Here is a 26,997-nt window from a genome sequence, read left to right as displayed (position 1 = left end):
TTCAGGTCCGGTAACTCCTCTCCACTTCTGAATGGCCTCTTCCTCCCCCTGCTCCTCAGTTCGTTGTCTAAGCTTGCCTTTGATGCTGAGGGCTCCAAGCTTGTCACAAATATACTTGTTTCACTTGTTTTTTCGGGTCTTTGTTGTAAAGAGGGCTTGATGGAAGCATCTCTCTATTCCACCATCTTGGCGCCGCCTCTCTGCACATGTATTTTTTAATAGGCTTTCCCTGAGTGTGCAAACAGTTCAGTGCTTGGCTACTGACCAAAAGGTTGGCTGTTTGAATTTGCCCAGAAGTACCCTGGAAGAAAGTCCTGACGATCCACTTCCAAAAGATCACAGCCATTGAAAACCCCGTGGAGCACTTTTCTACCCCAGCACACATGGGGTCACCACAAGTCAGAATCGACGTGATGGTAAATTTTACTTTTCTTCCCAGAATAGTTTTAGGTTTACAGAAGAATTGTGCAGGAAGTACAGAGCGTTCCCTTTCACCCTCTCCTCCCTGCACACTGTTTCTCCTGTTAGCATCTTGGGTTCCTGTGGAACGTTTGTTACAACTGATGAACATACGTTTGTTACAACTGATGAACAAATACTGATACATTATTACTAACTAAGGCCCATAGTTCACACGGTTCACTCTGTGTTGCACAGTTCTATAAACCCATTAGCCGTCAAGTCCCTTTTGACTCATAGCGACCCCGTAGGACAAAGTAGGGCTGCCCCATAAGGTTTCCCTAGCCTTTTGGTTAGCAGCTGTAGCTCTTAACCACTGTGCCACCAGGGCTTCGTACAGTTCTATAGATTTTGATAAATGTTTAAAATCATGTATCCACTATTATAATATCATATAGAATAGTTTCAGTGCCATAAAATGCGTATATATTTTTTTAAGGGTATTAAGAATAGGGCTTAAATTGTCAAAGCATTTGAACCATCATTTTTTTTTTTATAACCTATATGAAAGGTCTGTGGTGGCACAGTGGTTAAAGCACACAGCTGCTAACCAAAAGGTTGGTGGTTTGAACTCACCAGCCACTCCATGGTAGAAAGATGCGGCAGTCTGCTTCCATAAAGATTCCAGCCTTGGAAACCCTATGGTGAATTTTTACTCTGTCTTATGGGGTTGTTATGAGTTGAAATTGACTAGATGGCAACGGTTATGACCTATATGGAGCCCCTGGGTATGCAAACAGTTAAGTGCTCAATGAGCTGAAAGTTTGGCAGTTCGAACCCACCTAGAGATGCCTAGGAAGAAACACCTAGCAATCTGCTTCTGAAATTTCGAAGCCTTAGAAACTGTAGGGAGCACAGTTCCACTCTGCAATGCATGGAGACTTGTGTTAGAGCAGAACTGCACCCCACAGAGTTTTCAATGCCTGATATTTCAGAAGTAGATTGCTTGTCCTTCTTCCAAGTCATCTCTTGGTGGACTCAACTGCCAACCTTTCAATGGAATACTTTAACCGTTTTCACTACCCAGGGGCTCCCACTCTCAGAGTGTTGGTTTCTGTGGATATCTGTGCTGAGGGTTGTAAACAGGCCACCCTCAGTGGTAGTGCCGCACCAGGCTTGGTGGATTTCGATATTCTGGGGAGATAATTGGGTCCACGAGATTTAAAATTGCTCCTTCACTCTTGTGTTTGAGAAATTAGGGCTCAATTCATTTAGTCTGGGCCACTTGGGTCTTGGCGTGTTGAAAATAGCCCCTGACGTTTGTGTGTCTTAGTACCAAAGAAATGCTTCATTATTCACTGTAAGTGCCCTTCTTTTATGATACTCTGAAAATAAAGATTGTTGTTTGCTTGCTTCACCTTATTCCAAACAATGCTATTTGCTCACAGATCAACTTTCTGTTTCTTAATCAAGAATAGGTTTCTCCTCCACACCCTTTGGATGTTGCCTGGATTGCCACGGTGGCTGCAACAGTGGGCTCAGACATAGCAACAATTGTGAGACTGGCTCAGGACCAGACAGTATTTTGTTTTGTTGTACACAGGGTCACAATGAGTCGGAACCAACTTGACAGCACCTGAAAGCAATTTAGAAACCAGGAGAGTTGACGTTTGTCAGGGACTGGCAAGCATGGTAATAGATGGAACCACCTTGAAGGAGACTGACTTAGTCGAGGGCCGAGGACACTGTGAGCTGGAGGGGAGGAGGGTGGTACTTTGGTCTGAGTTCTTTGCCCACTGTAGTTCTCTTGGCATAGCTCCCCTAGCAGCTTCCAGAAGTCACATTTGGATGCCTTAGCTTCTTTGTGACTCTAGGAATTTCTTGTACATCTGTGTGGCACATTTGCATTGGCTCGCGTTCTTGGGCGTTCTTTTTACACCGTTTGACTTGTTTTTGGATCCCTAGAATACGGCACGTAGAAGGTTCAGTCCTTTACTCGGTAGTACTTATCGTGTACCTACTGTAGATGCTGGGATGCAGCAATGAACAGAGCTGACCCAAATTCCTGCCCTCGTGGAGTTGATATGTGAGTATAGGGAGCCGGAGGGTAAACAGAGAATACAGTGCCTAATGCAGGTGCTAACAATGCTGTGGAGACAAGGGTAGATGTAGGAGCCAGACCGCCTGGGTTTGAAACGTGCCTCTGCTTCCTATCTGGACTTCAATGTTTCGTAAAATGGGGATAGTATGAAAGCTACCTCAGAGGGTTGTGTGATGGGTTGATTTGTGTGCCCCTAAAAGATGTGTTCAAGTCCTAACCCCCAGGACCTGTGCATGTGACCTTGTTTGGAAGTAGAGTCTTTGCAGATGTAATTAGTTAAGTTAACATGAGGTTCTTCTAGAGTCGGGTGCATCCTAATCGAGTAGGACTGGTGTCCTTATATAAAGAGAAGAGCCACAGAGATGGACAGACACACATGTGTAGACAGATGCAGAGATTGGAGTTATACCGCCACAAGCCGAGGAACGCCTGGGGTTACCAGGAGCTAGGAAAGAGGAGAAAGGGTCCTCCCCTAGAGCCTTCAGAGATAGCTTGGTCCTCTGACACCCTGAATTCAGACTTCAGCCTCCAGAACTGTGAGATCTTACGTTTCTGTGGTTTTTAGCCACATAACGAATAACCAATTGCTGTCGAGTCAATTCTGACTCACTGTGACCCCGTGTGTGTCAGGGTAGAACTGTACCCCATAGGGTTTTCAAAGACTGAATTTTCAGAAGTAGATCACCAGTCATTTCACCCAAGGCACATGTGGGTGGTCTTGAACCTTCAACCTTTTGGTTAGCAGCTGAGGGCATGAACTGTTTGCATCACTCAGGGACTCCTTAAGCCGCAAAGTTTGTGGTGATTGGTTACGGCAGTCCTAGAAAATCTCAATTACAGGTTGCTGTCAGGATTAAGTGTGCGTGTGTGTGGGGAGTGCATGTGTGTGTGTGCACATATGTGTGCAGACGTGTATAAAATTTAGAACAGTGCCAACACATAGGAAATGCCTTATAAATGTTAGTTATGAAGATGATGATGATGAGATCAGAACATGAATGCTAAGGAGAAAAATACGGCAGTAAAGGCAGATCATGTAGGACCTGTAAGGCTTTGGTTTTTGAAAGGGTCTTGGGAAAGGTCTCAGTCAGAAGGTGACATTAGAATTAAGAAATTAAAGGAGGTGGGTGATGAATCTTATAAATACTGGGAGAAGAGCGTTGTAAGTAAAGGAAGGCCCAGAGGCAGTGAAAGCCAGGTGAGCTGGATGAAGAGGGCAGCAGGGTTGCTGAGGGGGAGAGGAGGGAGGGAAAGGGGAAGGAAACAAGAGATGAACATCTCTTACTGAAAAATTGGAGTTAACTGGAAAGAGAACAGTGTAACAATGAACTCCTGTGTACCCTTCTCCGAGCTTCAACCGTTATCAACATGTTGTTGTTGTTAGGTGCCTTTGAGTCAGTTCTGACTCATAGTGACTCTATGCACAACAGAAAACAGTGCCTGGTCCTGCGCGATCCTCACAATTATTGTTATGCTTGAGCCCATTGTTGCAGCCACTGTATCAATCCATCTCACTGAGGGTCTTCCTCTTTTTCACTGACCCTCTACTTTACCAAGCATCGTGTTCTTCTCCAGGGACTGGGCCCTCCTGATAACTTGCCCAAAGTTTGTGAGACAAAGACTCGCCATCACTGCTTCTAAGAAGCATTCTGGTTGTACTTCTTCCAAATCAGATTTGTTCCTTCTTTTGGCGGTCCATGGTATATTCATTATTCTTTGCCAGCACCATAATCCAAAGGTGTCAATTCTTCTTCGGTCTTCCTTATTCATTGCCCAGCTTTCACATGCATTTGAGGCAACTGAAAACACCATGGCTTGGGTCAGGCGCACCATAGCCTGACGTCTTTGCTTTTTTTTTTTTTTTTTTAACACCTTAAAGAGGTCTTTTGTAGCAGATTTACCCAGTGGAAATCAACATGGCCAATCATATTTTGTCCATACCCTCACTGGCACTTTCCACTGTATTATTTTAGGTCAAATTTAATAAATTCTATCTTAAATGCTTCTGTATACATTCCTAAAAGATAGGAACTTAAAAAAAAAAGAAAACTATTATTACCTAGGATATTTTAAAGTAATATCAATAAATCCTTTATATCATAAAAAAATTATTCACAAATTGCATTTGACTAAAAGGACTCTGAAGTCTCTTTTATCTTTAACAGTTTCCCTTTTTTCTTTTTTTTTAAATAATACTTTTTTATGTTTTAGGTGAAAGTTTACACACCAAATTAGGTTCCTCTTTAACAAATTTTATGCAAATTGTTCTATGTCTTTGGTTACAATTTTTACAATGTGTCAGCATTCTCATTATTTCCCTTCTGTTTGCTCTGTTTCCATTGATCTAGCTTCCCTGTGCCTCCTTGCCATCTCATCTTTGCTTTTGGGTAGCTGTTGACAATTTGGTCTTGTCTAGTTAATTGTTTAAGGAAGCACAGTACTCACTGGGGATGTTGTTTATTTTATAAACCGATCTGTTATTTGGCTGAAAGCTGACCTGCTGAAATAGCTTCAATTCCAAGTGGAAGGGCATAGCAAGGGTGTGGGGACGTTAGAGGGGGCACAAGATGAGACACTGAATGACGTTCCTAGGTGCAACAAATATGAAAGGTGCCTGACTGAGGCAGCTGGACAAGAAGGGGGAAGGCGTTTCTGCTGACACATCGCCACTGTCAACGTCTATTCATCTTGAAGTTGGGAGAGGGGTTGCAATTTAGAGATTGCCCTTGGGCACTTGTTACCTTGTTTAGCCTGTATTGGTCCATTAGTTTTGGCCTTTATTTAGGAATCTGAGTTTTGTTCTACATTTTTCTCCCATTCTATCCAGGACCTTCTATTGTGTCCCTGGTGAGAACTGTAGGTAGCGGTAGCTGTGCACCATCTAGTGCTTTTGGTCTCAGGTTAGAAGAAGCTGTGGTTCACGTGGGTTGTTAGTCCCATGGACTAGTTTTTTCTTTAAGCCTTTTATTTCCTTCATTCTCTTTTGCTCCATATGAGTACAGACCAATAGTTATATCTTAGATGACTACTTGTAAGCTTTCAGATGCTGCTCACCAAACTAGGATATAGAACATTATCTTTGTGAACTATGTTATGCCAATTGACTGAGTTGTCCCCCAAGACTATGGTCGCAAGCCTTTTGACCCAGTAAGCCAATCCTGTGAGTTGTTTGGATATGTCTATGAAGGCTCCATAACTGTGCCCCTTATGTGGTGTGTTATGTATGTGAACATACATGCAGCACACACAAACATGTATATATATATGCCTATAGGTACACCCGTACGTACACGTAAATTTACTCCCATGTTTTTTTTTTTTTTTGTCTTCCTATACACATATATTCATTCATATCTACTTACGTAGCCACACACATAATTTTTGGTTGTTTTTACTGTTGTTGCAAAATTGTATATGTGATAGCATTTACTATAATTGTCCCTTTTTTCTTGTGTACTTCTTAGTGTCTTTATTTACCTTGGTCAAGTTGTGCTGTTTTCGCTCATATTTGGGATTGCCTTTTCTGTCACCAAAAGTAACAAGTGTCTACTATCTAGAAAATGATTTCCCCTCCTTCTCCCTCCCATCCCTGGTAACCATCAAAGAACTTTGTTTTCTGTGTGTATATCTATTCTTGACTTTTTGTAATAGCGGGACTATGCAATATTTGTCTTTTTGTGATTGATTTATTTCACTCAGCATAATGTGCTCCTGACTCATCATCTATGTTGTAAGATGTTCTGCAGACTCCTCATCATTCTTGATAGTTGCATAGTATTCCATCGTAGGTATGTACTATGATTTGATACATATATATGTAACAGTCCCTGGAGAAGGACATCATGCTTGGCAAAGTAGAGGACCAGCAAAAAAGAGGAAGACCCTCAGTGAGATGGATTGACACAGTGCCTGCAACAATGGGCTCAAGTGTAGCAATGACTGTGAGGATGGCACAGGACTAGGGAGCATTTCGTTTTGTTGTATATAGGGTCACTATGAATTGGAACTGACTTGATGGCACCTAACAGCAACAACAACATCACAATTTGTTTATCCATTCATCTGTTGGTGGGCACTTAGGTTGTTTGCATCTTTTTCTGTTGCGAATAATACTGCAATGAACATAGGTATGTGTGTGATGCTGTGAATTACTTAAAATGGCCCTTCTAGCCGTAGCTTCTGTAACTGCCACAGGATGATGAAAATAAGGTACATGGAAACCTAACTAGTGGATTGTCAGTTTTGTCATCCCACTAGGCTTAAAATGAGCCGTCCCAGAGGTGAGAAGAGATGATTTCACCACCACTAAGAGAGAAGAGCCAGGAGTGAGGTGTGTCCTTTGGACCTTTGGACCTGGGATCCCTGCACTGAGAAACTCCTGGAATCAGGAGAATGAAAGGGAGAGAGAGCTGTAACACCAAAGACTTTGAGAAGTGGTGGCAGAGAAATGGTGGCAGCAGAAGCAGGAGATGGTACAGTGGGCTTCCTGGCCTATGGAGTGAGAAAGCTGAGCACCTTCATGCAGGAGGCTTGCTGGAGGAGTAGGGTGCCTCTGGGCACTTGGTGGAGCTAGGTTTGCCTAGAGCTGAGTGCCTCCGGGCCAAGGCTTACTGGTGGAGTGAGGTGCCTCTGGGCACTTATTGGCAGAGCTATAAACAGCTTTGTAACACTTGCTGGAGCAAGGCAGAGGCCTAGGGGCTGAGGGCCAAAGAAAGACTCACCTGTGGCATGGCTGAGAAGTTGTTGTCCTGATCAAGGAATTGTATCTTGATCGTTCCTGAATCTGAACTGTAACATGTTACTTCCCTAATAAATCAGCTGTGAGTATGGTCTCTGAGTTCTGTGTGGCCATTGCAACAAATTATTGAACCCAACAGATGAGTAGAGAGTGCTATGGGAGGAATGGTTGGTGTTAGAATTGGTAAAGATGGTGGAGAGAGAGGCATGTCTGACCTCCACCTCATAGGAATCAGCCTTGGGCTGATCTTGATTCTCCTTCCCCCTCATGGAGTTAGAGGACATTGGACCCCCCACCTCAACACACACATCATTTTTACAGTGTACATATGTCTATTTGTGTCATTGCTCTTATATCTCTAGGATATATGCCCAGGAATGGGATTACTGGATCATAAGGTATTTGTTATTTCTAGCTTTTTGAGGAAGCACCACGCTGTTTTCCAAAGTGGTTGTACCATTTTACAATGCTACCAGCAATGTAGAAGAGTTTCAGTACCCCCCCCCCAATCAGCTTTCGTTGTTTTCTGTTTTTTTGATCATTGCCATTTTTGTAGGGGTGAGATGGTATCTCATTGTAGTTTTGATTTATGTCTTTCTAATGGCTAATGATCGCCAGGGTCTTTCCATGTATTTGTGGGCTGCCTGAATGACTTCTTTGGTGAAGTGTCTGTTCATATCCTTTGCCCGTTTTTTGATTGGATCCCATTCTTCTTTTTGACTTGCCATTCATTCGTTTTGTTGAAGAAACAGGGCCATATGTTCTAGAGGATTTCCTGCATTTGGACTTCTTTATTGCAACCCATAGTGCCATGTTCCTTGGTCCATTATCTTTTGTAAACTGGTCATTGAAGCTAGAGGCTTCATCAGCCTTAGGTTGGACTTTTTAAGCAAGAATACTTCATAAGTGGTGCCCCACTTCAGGAGACGAATTATATTTGGGTTCTGCTTTGTGATGTTAAGTTTGGGGATTCAAGTGTTGTCAGTTTGGTCCATAATTATAAAGTTCTCCATTAGCCTTTCATCCTGTGGTCTTACCAGTGATTGAGGATCATGGCCTAGATCTGGCGTTAAGTGTTTTGAGCAGAGGAATTGAATGATTTGCTGCTCTGTTGATGAAAGAGCATGGAAGGTGTTGGGGGACAAGGAGAGCATGAGGGGGCTCTCGCACTAATCCAGGCAAGACACCCAGGTGAAATGGTGGGACTCCGGATATATTGTAAAGAGAGATCCAGCAAGGTTTGCTAATTGCATTAGAGATATGAGAAAGAGCATGCACTCAAAATCAAGGGTGATGTTGATCTGGTTAACTGGAAGATGGTATTGCTATTCATTGTGATGGGGAAAGCTGTGAGAGGACTAGGCTCTGCAGGAAAGATTAGGACTTTGGTTTTGGGTCCATTAACTTTGACCTGCCTTTTAGATACTCAAGTACAGATGCTGAGTAAGAAGTTGATCAGCGGAGTCTGGTGTTCACGGAAGATAAATATTTGAGCTCTTCAATGTTGTTGTTGGGTGCCATCGTCTAGTTGATTCCAACTCATAGCGACCGAATGTGACAGAGTGGAACTTTTCCATATGGTTCCCTAGTTGTAATCTTTGTGGAAGCAGATCACCAGGTCTTTCTCCTGTGGAGCTGTTAGCTGTGTTCAAACCACCAACCCTTTGGTTAGCAGCCAAATACGGAGGTGTAGAAATAGTATTTAATTTAAAGTTATGGGTCTGGATGACATCACCAGGAAGTGAGTACAGAGACAGAAAGTCTAAGGAGGGAGCCCAGAGGCACTCCAACATTGAATGCCAGGATCTAAGAACTGGCCAAGGAGATGAAAAGGAGTAGTGAGCAAGGTAGGAAGAGGATCAGGAGTGTAGTGTCCTAGAAGTCAAAGGAAGAAAGTGCTTCAAGGAAGAAGGAATGGTTAAGTGCCACTGTCTGTATGAGCCCAGAGGATGGGCCTTGTTCAGAGCACTGGAAGATCTTGGCTCCCTCTTGACATGCTGGCCAATAAATAACATTGTTATGGATAGAATTGTATCCCCCCAAACATGTTGCAATCCTAACTCTTGTACCTGTAAATAAGGTTGCTATGAGTTGGAATTGACTTGATGGCAATGAGTTTTTTTGGTACCTGTAAATGTGATCCTGTTTGTAATGTTAATGAGGTCATGCAGGAGAAAGGTGGGTCCTAAACCTAATCCCTTCTGAGTGATGTCTTATAAAAAGAGGAAATAGACACGGAGAGAGGCGCACACATAGGGTGAAGATAGTCAGGTGTGAAGATCCCTCCACAAGTTATGGAATGCCAAGAACACCTGGGGCTGCAGACATGGCCCTTCCCCTAGAGCTAATGCACTGATATGGACTCCTAGGCTTCAGAACTGTGAGACAATAAATCCTTCTTTAAAGCTACCCACTTGTGTATTTTTGTTATGGCAACCATAGCAAACTAAGACAGATAAGCTTTGCCAGAGGTATCCATCCAGACTGTAACAGGGCAAAATATTTTACTTTGCTAACTTCAGCCCCTTGAAATTTGGAGAAGAAAAAAGGAAAATCTTCATCACTTTCATTCAAAATCATTAATTGTATGGTGAACAAATGTGGTTATTGTATTAGAGAAAGTCTATGCATTTAGGCAAATACAGCTTCTAAAACTCGATTATCCAATTTTAAGAGCAGGCCTGGGGGTGGGAGGATGCTTTTCAAGAATCTCGTAGGCATGCATAGGAGTATTTTGGAAAAAAAAAAAAGTTCTATATTTTTTATTATGAAAAAAAATGGAGCAGAAATTTACTCCTTTGTAACATAAACAGAAATTAAAGCTCTTTAAATCTTGTCTGGTGGGACACAGCTTTTTTTTTTTTTTTTTTTCAGTTTTTAACAAATTTTTTATTTTAAAATAAGTATCGATTCACAGGCAATTGTAAAGATAGTACAGAGGGGTGCTGTGAACCCTTTATCCTGTTTCCCCAATGGTTACTTCTTATGTAAGCATAATGCAATAGCAAAACCAGGATATTGACATTGGTAAGATGTGGTGAATACCAGTTTATCCCGTGTGTATATCCCTGTAACTAAGTCCACCAACCAGATACAGAACTAGTCCATCATCACAGAGATCTGTCTTGTGCTGCCCGTTTGTGGTCACATCTACCTTCATCCCTCCCAACTACCACCCCTAACTCCTGGCAACCACTGGGCAGTTCTCCATCTCTGTAATTTTGTCATTTGAAGAGTGTTATATAAATGGAATCATACAGTATGTGACCTGTTGAGATTGGCTTTCTTCAGTCGGCATAATTCCCTTAAGGTCTATCTACATTGTTGCACGTATCAATCCTTTGTTCCTTTTTATTGCTGAATAGTATTCTGTAGTATGGTTACGTCAGTTTGTTTAACCCTTCACCTATTGTAGGACATTTTGTTTCCAATTTTTGGCTATTGTAAATGAAGTTGGTAGGAACAGTCATGCACAGATCCCTGTGTGAACCTCAGTTTTTATTTCTGTCTTATAAATGCCCAACAATGTGATTGCTGGGCCATGCGGTAAGTGTGTTTTTAAAACACTGAGAAATCCTGTCCTACAGAGAGAAGCTCAGTGAGAAAGGCAATCAAATGCCTGCACATGGGACCCCATCAGGCCTGTCTACCGCATGGTGCTTCTTCAGATAACCTCTGTTTATCGGGTTCAAAGCCTGGGCCTCCTTCCACACCACTGACTTTCTTCTGAGTATGTGTGTGATGGTGGAAGGGTCAATTTGATGGTTGAGGTTATGTGCCAACTTGGCTGGACCAAGTTTGGCCCACTGGTTTGGCAGTCGTGTGATGTTGTGATCACTTCCATGATGAGATGTGATATAATGTGATCACCTCCATGATAGGATCTGCTGTGAGTAGCCAATCAGTTGAAACGGAATTTCCTTGCGAGTGTGGCTTGCATCGAATGTAAGTGGACATTTTGCAAGGCTTGTGGGCTTTTGCTCGCTCTGGATCCTTGGGACTTGAGCTAGCGGTTTACCTGTGGTCTTGCCTGCCAATCTTGGGATTCATCGATCTTTGCAACCTGTGGGTAAGAGCACTGTTCTCTGACCTGCCAATCTTGGATGTGCCAGCCCCTGCGGCCGTGTGAATCAGGAGAAGCCTCTATCTTGACCCACGGACTTGGGACATTCCAGCCTCTACGACTGCATGAGCTATATTCTTGATAGAAATCTCTCTATATATTTGTATACTTTACTAGTTTTGCTTCTCTGGAGAACCCAGCCTAAGACAACCCTATTTTTAGTTTGTTTATGTAGCCTGTGTTGTCTTTCCTGCTGACCTCCTCCTCATCCTTTGATCATACTTGAGTTAAGTGTAGTTTATTTCTTTTCCAGGTGACAGGCAGAAGCAAATACAAACCTGAAAACACATTCCTGTTGCTTGCATCTCAGTATAATTCAGCTCTTTGTTCTCTCAGCTTTAGTATTCACTTGTACTTAAAAACCTAAAAGCCCATTGCCGTTCAGTCAATTCTGACTCACAGTGACCCTATAGGACAGAGTAGAACTGCCCCATAGGGTTTCCAAGGCTGTAATTTTTATGGAAGCAGAGTGATGCATCCTACTCCCAAGGAGCGGCTAATGGGTTTGAACCTTCTACATTTTGATGTTGGTATTTTTATCTACATTTTAAAGATAAAAAGTGGAGGCTTAGAGAAAACCAGTTACTGGCTCAAGGTCACACTACTTCATTATGCTTTGATTTTGGAGTTGAAAAAATTATTACATTTAGATGCGGTTTGGATAAGGCATACCAAAAAAACAAAAAACCAAATCTGTTGCCATTGAGTCAATTCCAACTCATAGCGACCTTATAGGACAGAGTAGGGTATAATCTTTATGGAAACAGATGCCACATCTTTCTCCCCTGGAGTAGCTGGTGGGTTCAAACTGCTGACCTTTTGGTTAGCAACTGAGTGCTTAACCACTGTACCACCAGGGCTTCTTGAATGAGGCATTCTGGGTGATAAAAAGAAAGTCAAGGAGAGCTGTGAAACTTGGGTCTTTGTAGAAAGTTCTAGATTTTTAAAGAAATTTGAATCTATGGTCTCCTTCATTTTTCGTAGAAATATTCATTACTGTTTTAAAGTTTTACTGTTCTGCCTCCCCTCTTTGCAACCCCCTAAATATTTCAGGCACTTTAGAACTGGAAAAGTTTACTTTGAATCCTGGATCTACTACCACCCAGCTGTGTAGGTCTGGGCAAGCCATTGATTTGTTCCCCGTCTGTCCACTGGGGCAGCAGCACAGGGTGGTGGAAGGGTAAGAAAGAGTGCCTCTACACCCCTCACTGTAGGGGAGAATAGGTGCCCAGTTACTGGTTGTCATTGTGCTGATGATGTTGGCTAACTCTTTACCAGCCCTTGATTCTTCTCTTCCTATCTCAGATTGTTCATTTGTGGCACTTTCCCTCCTCCTACTCTCTCTCTCCTCCACACCTATTTTAGGCACATTTTTTCCAGTGGTCCCTTTATCTACTCTCTACGTCTCTTTTTAACTTTTAACTTTTCTCCTCTACTTTCAGTGCCTTTGTTCACGGGATGCCTGGTAGCCTATGTTCTTTTCATTCCTGTGGCTGGCAGAAGTCCAGCTCCCTCTAGTCTTCTAGACCTAGTCTTCTCCCTATTTCATTTCTTTTAAGCAGCTTTATTGAGATTTAATCCATGTACCTTACAGTTCGCCCATTTCAAGTGTGCATACCATTTGGTGGTTTTTAGTGTATTCATAGACATGTGCAACCATTACTGCAGTCAATTTTAGGATGTTTTCGTTCATCATTTCAAAAAAAGACCCTTTAGCTATCACCCCTTTGCCCCCCAATCCCTCTGCAGCCTAAGAAACCACTAATCTACCTTCTGTCTCTATAGATTGGACTTTTCTGGACATTTGATATAAATGGGGTCATATAATATTTGTCCTTCTGCATCTGGCTTCTTTCACTCAGGTAATGATTTCAGGGTTCACCCATGTTGTAGAATATATCAGTACTTCATTCCTTTTTATGGCTGAGTAATATTCCATTGTTTGCATATGTTGTTGTTGTTAGGTGGTATAGAGTGGGTCCTGACTCATAGTGACCCTGTGTACGACAGAATGAAACACTTCATGGTCCTGTGCCATCCTCACAATTGTTATGCTTGAGCCCATTGTTGCAGCCACTGGGTCAATCCATCTTATTGAGGGTCTTCCTCTTTTTCACTGACCCTCTACTAAGCATGATGTCCTTTTCGGGGACTGGTCTGTCCTGATACCATGTCCGAAGTACCTGAAAGGAAGTCTTGCCATCCTTGCTTCTAAGGAGCATCCTGGCTGTACTTTTCGCAAGATAGATTTGTTTGTTCTTCTGGCACTCCGTGGTGTATTCAGTATTCTTTGCCAACACCGTAATTCAAAAGCATCAATTCTTCTTCGGTCTCCCTTATTCATTGCCCAGCTTTCACGTGCCTATGAGGCAATTGAAATACCATGGCTTGGGTCAGGTACACCCTACTTCTCAAAGTGACATCTTTTCTTTTTAACACTTTAAAGAGGCCTTTTGCATCAGATTTGCCTAATGCAATACATTGTTTGATTTCTTGACTGCTGCTTCCGTGGGCGTTGATTGTGGATCCAAGTAAAATGAAATCCTTGACAACTTCAATATTTTCTCCATTTATCACGATGTTGCTTATTGGTCTAGTTGTGAGGATTTTTGTTTTCTTTATGTTGAGGTGCAATCCATACTGAAGGCTGTAGTCTTTGATCTTCATTTCAATAAAGATCGTGTGCATATACCAATTTTATTTGTCCGCTTATCAGCTGATGGACATTTGGGTTGTTTCAACCTTATGGCTATTGTTAATGGTGCTGCTGTTACCTTTCTTTTACAAGTTTTGTGTGTGCATATGTTTTTATTTCTCTTGAGTATATACCTAGGACTGAAATTTCTGGGTCATATGGTAAGGTCAGATCCCTGGTGGTGTAGTGGTTAAGAGCTATGTCTGCTAACCAAAAGACTGGCAATTGAGTCCACCAAGTGGTCCTTGGAAACCCTATGGGGCAGCTCTACTCTGTTCTGTAGGGTTGCTATGAGTTGGAATCGACTTGATGGCAACAGGTTTGGTTTGGTTTGGTTTTTGCATGGTAAGGGCAGTGGTTCGAATCTACCAGCAGCTCTGGGGGAGAAAGATGTTGCAGTCTGCTTCCACAGAGATTTATAGCCTCGGATACCCTATGAGGTCACTATTAGTTGGAATCCACTTGACAGCAGTGAGTTTGGTTTGGTTTATGGCAACTGTGTTTAACTGCTTGAGGAACTGCCAGACTGTCTTCCAAAGTGGCTCTGCATTTCATTTTTTCACATGTGAAAATGTAGCCATCCTTCAAATGTAGGTACACTTACTTGGGTAAAAAGAAGACATTACATTTTTGTATTAACATTTTTTTCTAAGTCTTACTCAGTTATCTAAGTTATCATATATATTCACATATATATGCATATAATGGGTATATATATATAATGTATAAGGTTTTAAGTAGAACATTTCTAAAGCAGTGGTGTCCAAAGTGGAGGGGTATGCCATTAGGGTACAAGATGATTCGTTGGGAAGCAAGAATATAGTGCTACTTTATGTATTGAGTCCCTTGGTAGTGCAAATAGTTAACGTGCTCAACTGCTAACTCAAAGCTTAGAGGTTCGAGTCTACGTGTAGGCACCTTGGAAGAAAGGCCTGGCAGTCTACTTCTGAAAAATCAGCTATTGAAAACTCTATGGAGCACAGTTCTACTCTGACACACACGAGGCCACCACAACTGGTTTTTTTCCTTTGATTTATAATTACCTAGTGTATTAGAATAGCTGTATATGCATAACCAAAAAACCAAACCCACTGCTGTCCAGTCAATTCCAACTCGTGGCGACCCCACGTGTTAGAGAGCAGAACTTCTCCGTAGGGTTTTCCTGGCTATAATCTTCAAAGAGGCAGGTCATCAGGCCTTTCTTCTGCGGTAGCACTGGGTGAGTTTGAACTGCCAGCCTTCAGAGCCAACCACAGACCATTCACACCACTTGGGGACCTTGTAGATACACATGGTTTATAAATAAATGTCCACATATTGGAGATGCATATGTGTAGTTTTTTTGTTTTTAAACAAATATGAAGGAGTAGTAATACAATTCTGGGGACAACCCTTCCAGGGACACAGAATCAGATGTAGTGGTGTGGTTCTTAATCCTATGTTTTATGACAAATCTGATGGAAAAAGTCTTTAAATTACTTCACTAATGACATTGAAAATAATCCTGCCAGTTTCAGCCCATGTAGAACGGGGGAATATGAGTGGAAAGAGATTTGGATCAGGTGTCAGGTTTTTCTTTTTGTCCTTGTTCTGCTAAGTACTAATGGGGAAACTCTGGGCAAGTCCCTTAACACGCTACATTTCAGTTTTCAAACTGTCATCGTCACACCTGGAATACTGCAAGAAGCATTACGCAGAATGAGAATAGCAGGCCTGACACACGCAGTGACCATAGCAAGTTTGTCATTTATGTGTCCCCAGCTTTTAGGTGAAACAACCAGTGTTCCCCAATCTTTGCCTTTGCTGGATCTTCCCCTTCTCAGCCCCACCCCTGCTGTTTCTCTTATTTTGTTCTTCCTCCACGTTCTTCTGACAGCTGACTTTCAAAATGAAGAGTCATTGCTGGAGACTAAATCCGTCAGAGAGGAGCCCATGTGTTGCCACCGGTCACCATTGCAATATGGCCCTACTTCCTTCCTGGTGCTTTTATTATTAGAACATAGCGCTCGGTACGGGCTGTGGTTGAGGTGCAACCCTACAAAAATCACCGTTCACTCTAATTCCTAGCCACTGTGGCGGAAGCTGCAGAGTCATGTTATTAGGTGTCTTAATGGCTTCTCTTTGGTGTATGATAATTTTAGACATTGTTGACATCTGTGGGGATGTGAATCTTTGAGTAAAGTCAAAGAAAAAAGGGAAGTAGATCTGGAGAGAGACGGTAAGAGGCTCAGGGGGACTGTGCTAACCAAGCAGCTCACATGCTGTGCAGCAAGAGACCTAGTCTTCCCCCAAGTAAGCTGGCCTTTGTGGTTGGCTCTGGAGAAATAACCCTTGGAGTAATTGGGGTGCCTTGGTCTGGGACTTGGAGGCCATACCTGAGGTTTTGCGCTGGCAAGTAGGGCCTGGCCAGACCAGAAAAGACTTGTCTGGGAGGCTGATATCAGCTATCCTTAGCCTATCGTTCAGGACTGGCCAATAAAAGCCTGGAACACTAAGGCTCAGAGAGCTTCCTGGTTGGCGAAGGCACCCTCCCAAGACACAGCAGCTCCACATTGGGAACCTTTCTAGACCTCGCCCATTCATTCTTCCTTATCCTGACTTATATCCTTTTACTATAATAAAACTGGGAGTTGTAAGTATCATATCTTCTGTGAGTTCTGTGAGTTATCCCATCAAATTAACAAACCCAAGGATGGTATCCTCCGAACTTGTCAGGTCTGACCTAGCCCCAGGTGACTGGGGACACAGAGAGAGTCCCGTGTGGGCCGCTGGTGTCAGATATGATGGAAAAGTAGGAGAGCAGGGATATGATTGATCCCTGCCTTCTGCGAATCAGCTTTTTGCCGATCCTCATCTGTGAAACTAGCATCGTACGTGCCGTGGTTAATGATGTATTCCTTCCCTGTCCACTCGCATTTGTTTATTGCTGGGCACGCTTAGTGTGATGCCATAAAGTTCATAAATGTAAATCATAGCTTTCACCTTCAGCTCTTATCACTTGTGGTTTCTGTTCTCTCATATCCTTTATTTTAAGGAAGTAGTTAGCAGATGCTTTAGGTTGCGATCTCTCATTTCTTCTTTGGGATGGCATACCTTCTTGACCTTCTTTTATGGGCAGCAGAAATAACCAACATAAGCATACTTAGGGGAGCCCTGGGATTGCAGTGGTTAAGAGCTTGGCTGCTAACCAAAAGTTCAGCAGTTCAAATCCACCAGCTGCTCCTTGGAAACCCTATGGAACAGCTCTACTGTGTCCTGTAGGGTCATTGTGAGTTGGAATGGACTGAACGGCAATGGGTTAAGCATATTTAGGTACTATGTGTTAGTTTGTTCATTCATTCCTTCATTCATGCATTCAAAGAATATGTATCGAGCACCTACTATATGCTACCATTTTAGGTTCTGGGGCCAGAGCAGTGTCCAAAATAAACAGATACTTGCTTTCATAAGTTTATATTCTAGTGGGTGTTTAAACACTGAGATTAAATAAAATGGGGTTAAGGACCAAGGAGATAAATAGAGCTGGGAATGAGGATAAGAAATGTTAGGAGGGGGGACAGTTGCCATTTTTGATAGGGAGACCAAGAAGGGGCCCCCTGAAATGGCTTCAGTCAGATTGGACTCACTTGGGGGTGCAAATGGTTAACACACTCAACTGCTAACTGAAAGGTTGGAGGTTTGAGTCTACCCAGAAGTGCCTCAGAAGGAAGGCCTGGTAAAAATCAACCACTGAAAACCCTATGCAGGATGATTTTACTCTGGAACATGGGGTTGTCATGAGTCAGAATCCAGGCGACAAAAAAACTCAGCCAGCTTACAGATCCAGTTGGTGGGCAGTGTCAGGGCAGAGAAAATCCTATTTTACTGTCAGCTCTGACCTGCTTGTGCCTTTTCATGAAATAACTTTAAGACTGTTAGGACTTTGAGGAGCCAGAACTGCTCAACTGCCATCAAGGTGCCAGCTGCTCGTGGTCTGAGACTTTTGTGAGGTCACCATAGAAGTCACGATGGCTCCTGCCCACCTGAGGCAGCCTCCCCTCTGCAGAGGCTGCGGCTTTGCAGGCGATGTCGTGGCCTTAGTGATGAGGTTGTTCCTGGTGTGGCACTGGCTCTGACAGGCAGAGTCCTGTCCAGAATGACCCGGCTGGGTCTCAGCAGCAGTGAGGGGCAGGCAGGCCTTGGAGTCTCTGCTTCGTCTCTAGTCTCTGCTGCTGTGTGTAGTGACTAGTAATCTGGCCTGTGCATAGCCCTTGGTCCCAGCGTGAAGGTCTCATTGGGAATAATGGTAAGCATGGGGATTTGATATCTCTTCCTTTAAAATGGTTTTTTGGGATTGATTTTACCTTTGTACACCACAACCCAAGGGTCTCTGATTCAAAGGACCCATTTATTGTGTAGGGAATATGTTGAGAAGATGCCAAACATTGATTGACCTGTATTGCCTTCTGCCTGTCAGTACCTGAGGGAGCCCTGGTGGCACAGTGGTTAAGAGCTTGGCTGCTAACCGAAAGGTCAGCATTTTAAATCCAGCAGCTGCTCCTTGGAAACCCTACGGGGCAGTTCTACTCAGTCCTACAGGGTTGCTGTGAGTCGGAATCGAATCAACGGCAGCACGTTTGGTTTTTTGGGGGTCGGTACCTGATGTGTGTGAATGTATGTGTTTATTCCCTATCCCCCTCCACCAGATTGTATACTACTGGAGGGCAGAAAGCCTACTGTAGTCACCACTGTCATCCCAGTGCTGCTAAAACAGAAACATTGCCTGGCTTGTAGTAGATGCTCAATGAATGAATGAATGAATGTATATAGTAGTTAAGTGCTTTTTTTTTTTTGCTGCTAACTAAAAGGTCAGCAGTTCGAATGCACCAGCCGCTTCTTGGAAGCTCTGTGGGGCAGTTCTACTCTGTCCGGCAGTTCTACTCTGTCCTATAGGGTCACTATGAGTCGGAATCGACTCAATGGGAATGGGTTTATACATTAAAAAAAAAAAAGTATATATATATATTTAAAGAACAGGAATTTATTTTCTCAGTTCTGGAGGCTAGAAGTCCAAGTCAGAGTCTCAGTTGTTTCAGTTCCTTCCATGGGCTTCTCTTCTAGTCTCTGGTGTTTGCTGGCATTCCTTGGTATCTGTCTTCCCCTGTGCGTCTCTGTCGTCTATTCTGCTCTTTTCATAACTCAGAGGTGATGAGGTTTAGGACCCACCCTACTCTGGTGTGACCTCGTTAGCATAATGGGAGAAAAACCCTGTTTCCAAATAGGATCACCTCCATAGGTACAAGTACCAGGAATTCCACGTATATTTTTTTTTTTTTGCGGGGGCGGGGGATACAATTCAATCTCTAACAGAAATGTTTGCTTTTAGAATAGGAGGGTACAAAATTAAAGGCAGCAAGCCTTAGGTATAGATTATGTTTCACTGGATTTTTTTTTTTTAAGTTGAACTTTAGATGACGGTTTACAGAACAAACTAGCTTCTTGTTGAACAGTTAGTATGTATACTGCTTTATGACATTGGTTAACAACCCCACGACATGTCGACATTCTCCCTTCTCGACCTTGGGTTCCCTACTACCAGCTCTCCTGTCCCCTCCTACCTTCTAGTTCTTGCCCTGGGCTGGTTAAATGGATATTTTTTTAATAGAATAATGAACAGACTACAAGCAATATGGCAATAAGCAGCATGCCCAGGGACTGTATGTTGCATCTCCTGCTTTAACCTGCTCCCCTAAAGAGGCAGAAATGAAGGTGGTGACCTGCTTTCACGAGGGCCTGGGCCTTACTTGTTTCACATCCTCGCTCTGTCCTGTGTGTCCCTCTGCTTCTCAGAGAAACTCATGCTCCTTAATGAGTGTCCACCCTGGGTTTCCAACCTCTCTCTGCCACTATGCAGCTGTGACCTTGAACATGGCATTAACTCTCCATGGGCCTATTGTAGCTCTAAAATCTCCTGATTTAATATCCTGGACAAGCCAGCATCTGCTGGTTATTTGTGTGAAGCAACACCTTTCTAGAAGGAAGTGGAGCAATTGCTTACTTCTGAAGATTGCCTTTTTACAAGGAAGTCTGTTTTTGCTCAACGCAGTTCGGTCAGTTCTGTATCTGGGAGGCTCGTAAATAACATCATTCTCTTGGAAGTGTTGACTTTAATCCATGTATAAAAAAACATAGTGATCATATTACCACTTGTTCGAGACTGTGTATTTTTCATATGGTTTTATATGCCATGATCATCTCCCTCACGCAAAAAAGATACATGATGTGTCAAAAATTAAGAGTAAAACATGAGTCACTTCTATAGCTTCATCCTGTTGGAAATAATGAGGTTATCATGAGCTGTGGACTCAGAACCGAGAATGGAACTAGCAAGAGAAAAGTCAACAGAAAACGACACAAAGGTGTTCACTGATGTATTTTTTATAATAGTGAACTGAACGTTTCCATCAGTGGGGGTCTGGCTAAGTAAGTGATGGTCCATTTATACTCTAGAAGGTGGTAAGACAGTTCAGAAGAATGACATATATTCTCAAGACATACTGTTGAGAGAAAAAAAGGTAGGTTATAGGATATGTCCAGTATGACCCTATGTTGTTGAGTCAGGATCGACTCGATGGCAGTGGGTTTGGTTTTTCTGTGTCTAAAGAAGAAAACAAAAAATATGTTTTAATCTGACGTATGTATCTTAATTCATAGAAAAGGGTCTAGAGGGAAAAATATTGTTTACAGTGTTTCTGGGAATAAAGTAGCGTTGGTGGGGCTTAGCGAGTAAGAGCACGTCACGTTTTACTCTAGACTTCTGTGTTTTTGGCATTTTGTGGAAATACACTCATGGATTCCTATTATAATTCTTAGAGAGGAAAAGATGTATGACAAGAGAAATTGGGGGCTGAGGTGGGATTTGGGGTCAGGAAAAGGAGATGAAGCACTTTGGGGTAGTTCTGGCAGTTCCCTTGGCTGTATCCTGCGACACTTTGTGAGTGGTGGCTTGGGGCTTGTACAGTATTTTCAGGATGCATTTATGTATTTAAAAAAAAAATCAGAAACTTCATCTTGATCCTGCTTAGAACTTTTTTTATTTGAGCTAGATTTAAGATGAAACGAGCATTGAAAATCAAGTAGAAATTAAGCAAATGACATAATTCGCTGTATAATAGCTCTCTGGATGAACAGCTTGGAAGGAGATTTTCAAGACAGGAAGTTGAACTAGACTATTGGGAAGCCAGAGTAACTTAAAGGTTTATTCCGGTAGGTTCCTGTCTACGACACAATAAAACCCTTCAGTCCTTCCCGTTCATCTCTGTGTATAGGATTAAAACTCAAGCGAACCAACAACGTAGTGGGTTTTGTTTTTTTTTTTCCCTTTATGTGCTAATCCAAGGAAGTGAGTAAATTCAAATGGTGGTTCTAATAAAAACAGAATGTAGTTTAGGAAAATCTGTCCCAACCTAGGTCACTTACCAGCAGCCAGGGGTTAAATAACACACGCCAGGTTGATCTCGAGCATCGCAGGGGTCATTTCATCACGTCAAGTCATCGACAGAGAACAAGTGTGGAGGAAACGTCACCGAGAAGATGTGGCCTAGGGCCCCCAAATTAAGAAAACCCAAGGGCATGTAGTCCAGTTTTCATACGTACCTTCTTTTGGCCTATTTGGGTGAGAAGAGTGTCCTGTCTTTAGGAAACATGGATTCACTTCTATCACTGCGTGAATGATTCTGCTCAGTAATAGAACAGTTGCATCTACCACAGAAGCCTTTCCTCTGGCTCTGACGTTATTTTGACTTTATTGAATTTATTCTCCATCCCATAAACATTTATTGAGCCCCTATTGTGTCCCTGGGTGGTGCAAATGGTTAATGCCTTTGTCTGCTAGCCAGAAGGCTAAGGGTTCGAGTTTACCCAGCGGTGCCTCGGAAGAAAGGCCTGGTGATCTGCTTCTGAAAAAGCAGCCTCTGAAAACCCTATGGAGCACAATTCTGCTGTGACACACATGGGGTCGCCCTGAGTCAGAGTCCACACCACGGCAACTGGTTTTTATATACGACACTTCCAGGCCTGGGGGATGTGACCTGTAAGAGAACACTCAAGACCCTTGCTTACCTGAAGGGTTTTATCCTGTTTTAAAAAGGAAGCAACCAGAATAAACCTTTAAGTTACTTTGGCTTCTGTGGTGCGATTAATTGCTTTTGTGTGTGGTCTTTCTAGCCATGGTCTTTAAACTCACATCCAGGTGACTGTGTGATAGGGTAATTGTGGGCTGTTGAGGGAATTGGTCAGTTTTGCCTTAAAAGAGAGCCAATTCCAGAGCAGAGAGGAAGATCCCACCACTACCAAGGAAGAACAGCCAGGAGGCGGCCCTGGGAGGCTCCTGGGACCAGGAGACAGAGACAGCATGAGGTGTAACCCTGAAGACGGTGAGAAGGAGTGGCAGGGGAGACCCGGCAGCAGGAGACGGCATGGTGGGCTTCCCGGCCTACAGAGAGAGAAAGCCGAGGGCATTTGGGGAGAGGCCTAGAGCCAGGGAGACGTGTGCCTGTGAGCACAGCTGGGGAGAAGCTATCCTAATGAAAGGGCTGTATCCTGAGTGTTCCTGAGCCTGACTTGTAACTGTTACTTCCCGTATAAACCTCATAATTGTGAGTATGGTCTGTGAGTTCTGGGTGGCCACTGCAATGGATCATTGAACCCAGTAGAGAGCGCTGTGGGAGGGACGGTTGGTGTCAGAATTAGTGAAGATGGCAGAGAGAGGAGGCTTGTCTGGCCTCCACCTCATGGGAGTCAGCTTTGTGCTGTTGATCTTGGTTTTCCTTTCCTCTTGTAGGGTTGGAGGAGGTCAGATACTACCCCTGCCCCACACACCCTGTGCCATTTTTACAGCTTCCTGATAGTCTAGTTCGACTTTCTTTCTTTATAGTTGGGGCAGAGTGACAGTAAGGTGCTAAAAAACCCAGGAAGCGAAAACCACTGTGATGAAAATTAAACAGGGTGATGTGATGAGGAGTGTCTGAGGAACGACGCTTAAGAGAGTGTAGTGTGAGAGAGGTGGTAAGGAAAGACATCTGAGGAAGCAGCTCATACACTGAGGTCTGCAGGTCGGGAAGGAATCAGGTGTGTGATAATTTGGGGGAAGAGCATTCTAGGCAGAGGGAACTGGAACAGTCCCCCAAGAGTGGGAAAGAGCTTAGTGGCTCAAGAGCTTGCTGTTGGTTGTTGGAGGGAGAAGTGTTAAGGGTTGTTTAGGGGCAGGATGGAGTCGGCTTTAAGGACAAAGTAAGGAGTTTGGATTTCATTTCAGGACTGATGGGAAGCCATGGCGGGGGTCTCTTTAGGGGAATAGCATTTTTAGAAGATCCCCTGGACGCCTCTTGATTGTAGGTAGGTGAGAGCAGACGTGGGGAGACCCATTGGGAAGCCATGGCAGGATGTCCAGGTGGGAGAAGATGGTGACTTAGACTAGGGTGATGACTCTAGACAGAAACTTGCTGCTGGATTAAAGGTGACGATTCAGGGAAAGACAGGATTTAGGGAAAGACTCCTAGGTTTTTGGCTTGAGTGACTGAGAGGTATATTTCCTGAGATGGGGAAGACCGGGAAAGGAGCAGGTTTGGGGGACATCAGTATCTGTTCTGGATAGATCAGGTTTACGATGCCCACTAAACCTAAAAACCCAGTGCCATCGAGTCGATTCACATATGTTAAATGGGCAGTAAGATATGTCAGCCCGGAGTTCAGCAGAGAGGTCAGGAATGGAGATACATGTGTGGGAGTTGTCTACATACAAACCCCTTGTGGTAGAGTCGATTCAGACTCATGCCACCCTATGTGTTACAGAGTAGAACTGCTCCATAGGGTTTTGTTGGCTGTCATATTTACAGAAGCAGATCACCAGGCCTTTCTTCTGTGGTGCCACTGGGTGGGTTTGAACCACCAACCTTTCGGTTAGCAAGCCATTTGCACCACTTAGGGACCTACACACGTAGTGGTGGTATTGAAAGCCATGGAACAGATTCCACCGTCTTGCACTCACCATCCTTTGCTAAGCTAAACTTGTCTCAACAGACCACCTCTGTGTCTAGACCTGCCCCTTGCTGGGCTTGGCTTTGTCACTGAGGTGGTTTTTAGCTTTGCAGGGCGAAGGATGGGGAGAAGAGTAAAAAGAAACATTTGCTGGGCCTGTCATTACGGTTACAGGAGTGATTCTCGTTTGTGTAGCTGTCTACATTTTTTACCCTCTTGGCTTTAAAAGGCAGAAATTAATTTTCTCACAGTTCTGGCTAAAAGTCCAAATCAGGGTAGTGACTGTGTTGATTCCTTCCTTGCCAGAAGCCCTGGGGGTTCCTTGGTTCCTTGTCTTGTAGACAAGTTTAGGCTTAGTTTTTTCTATATCCACCAGTGGCTCCATGGGAGACAAGACAGGCAATCTGCTTCCATGAGGATTGCAGTCCAGGAACCCCTATGGGGCAGTTCTCCTGTGTCATGTGGGGTCTTTATGAGTTGGAGTGGACTTGATGGCACGCCATCACCACACCGACACAGTCACCACAGGAATTCAAAGTCTGCTTTTGGTCTGTTTATAACGAAGTTACTGCTGTGAACGAATTTCAGTGCATCATCTTGCTAATTGTTTTCTGTGTGTCCTTTTGCAACTGGATTCTTTGACTCAGCGTAATTTTTCTGAGATCCATGTTGTTGCATACGTAGTGAAATAACTACTTTTTCTTGTTGAGTAGTAGTCCATTTTATGGCTGTGCCATATTTCGTCTGTCTCATAGCACTCTGCGTTTTAATAATCACCTCACTTAACTAAAGCTAAAAACTGAGCTAAAAAGTGGGTGAACCATGTTAAAGTTTACCTAATTATTTAAGAATTATTTATAGCACATAGCTATTTATAATAACTGCTGTTTATAATAAATATTAAATAAAAATTTAATAAATATGGCAAATGCTTGATGTTTAATATTTAATGTAAATTAAATACTTAGTATTTAAATGTTCAAGTGACAAATATTAAAGTAAATATTTAACATGAAGCTATATATTTTTTGATGAAGCAAAGTGCTGCTGACAATCCCTAATGTTTTACATGTCATTTGTCTACTTCGTTGATGTACAAAAAAATTTAAATAAGAAAATATGAAACTGTGTCTTTACTTCCAGCTAGTATTCCCGTTTTGGGTTTGACAATTTAATTGGAATAATTTTGATGTGTGAATGTTTTACCTTTTCCTGTGATTTACCAGTCTTATATTTTGTGGCTTCTTCAATTGTTTGTATTCTTCGAAAAACCTTTTCTGTACACATTAGTTAAGAGCTCAGCTGCTAACCAAAACCCTGACAGCTTGAATCCACCAGCCACAACTTGGAAACCCTATGGGGCAGTTCTACTGTGTCCTATAGAGTCGCTATGAGTTGGGTTGGCAATGGGGTTTTTTATACCAATGTCAGTCCTCCTGTGTTTGCTGCCAGTTTTACGGTGTTTGGTTTGTTCGGACTTGTAAACCTAATTGGAGTTTATTGTGTTCTGTGAGGTGAAGTACAGACTTTTTTTTTTTGCCTCCTCGAAATAATTTGGAGTTTAAAATATGATGGAACCCTTCCTTCTCTTGAATGGTGCTTTGTTCATTGCAGGTAAGCTCTCCAGATCTCCAGCTGGCCATGTGGTGACTTCAAGGCGCCAGCAGCCACCAGAGAAGGTGTCCTCTCTTTTGAATGGGGTCACACCAGCCCCGAGCCTGGAAAGATGGAGTTGCAGTCTACCGGCGGGCAGGAGTCGCCTGTGGACCCCTGGGAAGTGATCAGCGATGACTCTGTCGACGTGGATGGTTCGCCCTCCCTCTCGGACTCTGACCACCCGCCTTGCCCGACAGACGTCAGGTTCACCAGGCACAAAGCCACCTGGATTAACCCCCAGGGTGTGCAGCCGCAGTTGCAAGATTTGTGCCCCCTGGTGGCAACAGTGGGGAAGAGCGGGAGACACTTTGTGGCTGACACCACCTCTCCCTCGGGCCCTTCTCCGGCATCCCTCGGGGACTCCCAGACAGAGACACCATTGTTGGAGGATCCTCCGCAGCACTCCCTGGACAGTTGCTCTGCCTGTGGCTCCCGTGAAAAGACTAGAGACTTGTCTTTGAGCTCAACGGAAGAGCGGGCTCTGCTCCCGGGAAGCTCTCTTCCGGGGTCTCCGTTCACCGGCTCAAAGATTTTGGCCACTTCCCCATGTCTTGAGGCAGATGGTGCGTTCATCACGCTTTCCCACCCAACAGCTTCCACTGATGAACGTAACTTTAGTCCACGACTTCCCTCATTGCTGTCTGTTCACACACTGGCTTTGCCTTACCGTCTTCCCCATAAGAACAAAGTGTCCGTTTTGAGTTTCCAAAATGCGTTTCCATTTTGACTAGAAGCCAGTGCATTAGCTCATTTAATGGTCAAACGGTGAAATCAAGTGTTTTTGTTTTTTTTTTTCCTCCTTAGACTGTAGGGAAATGCTACCTTTTTTGCTCAACCTAAACTCATTGCCATGGAGTTGAATACAACTCGCAGTGACCCCATGTGTGTCAGAGTAGAACTGTGCTCCATTGGGTTTGTAATGGCTGATTTTTCAGAAGTAGAGTGCCAGGGCTTTCTTCTGAGGTACCTCTGGGTGGGCTCGAACCTCCAGTCTTTGAGTTAGCAGCTGAGTGCGTTAACTGTTTGTATTGCCCAGGAGCTACTTAGCTTAAAGTAGATAACCAAAGCTGAGACTTACCTTTGGGCGGGCGTATTAAATTGCCTGCAAAGGAGAGCTTCAGAAGTTTTCTCAGTTCAGTGTGGTTGGTGGAAGATATTTCCAGAAGATCAGTCAGAGGAGAGCTCTGTTACACACTAGCATTTCCATAGGAATCGACTCAATGGCAATGAGTTTGTTTTTTTCTTCTCTTTCTACCTTCTTTGCCTCC

General features: G+C 43.4%; 1 protein-coding gene across 18 annotated transcripts in view; it reads left to right on the top strand.

Annotated features, from left to right (window-relative positions):
• RUBCNL (rubicon like autophagy enhancer) overlaps positions 1-26,997 on the top strand; it is a 163,188-nt gene that overhangs the window by 15,114 nt on the left and 121,077 nt on the right. For 16 of the 18 annotated variants that reach the window (XR_010318202.1, XR_010318201.1, XM_064270116.1 and 13 more), the window contains exon 2: positions 25,688-26,292. Coding sequence is in view for 16 of the 18 variants with exons in the window: in XM_064270116.1 (XP_064126186.1) it covers positions 25,800-26,292 (493 nt within the window). In the remaining 2 variants the exon portion in view is untranslated. Of the gene's footprint in view, positions 1-21,461; positions 23,165-25,687; positions 26,338-26,997 lie in introns of those variants that run through there. The other 2 variants (XM_064270110.1, XM_064270121.1) reach the window with 2 other exon arrangements.

The sequence above is a fragment of the Loxodonta africana genome, chromosome 17, assembly GCF_030014295.1.
Source record: "Loxodonta africana isolate mLoxAfr1 chromosome 17, mLoxAfr1.hap2, whole genome shotgun sequence".
Lineage (NCBI taxonomy): Eukaryota > Metazoa > Chordata > Mammalia > Proboscidea > Elephantidae > Loxodonta > Loxodonta africana.
The sequence above is the reverse complement of the archived record's forward strand: the minus strand, read 5'-3'. Positions and strand labels throughout refer to the sequence as shown.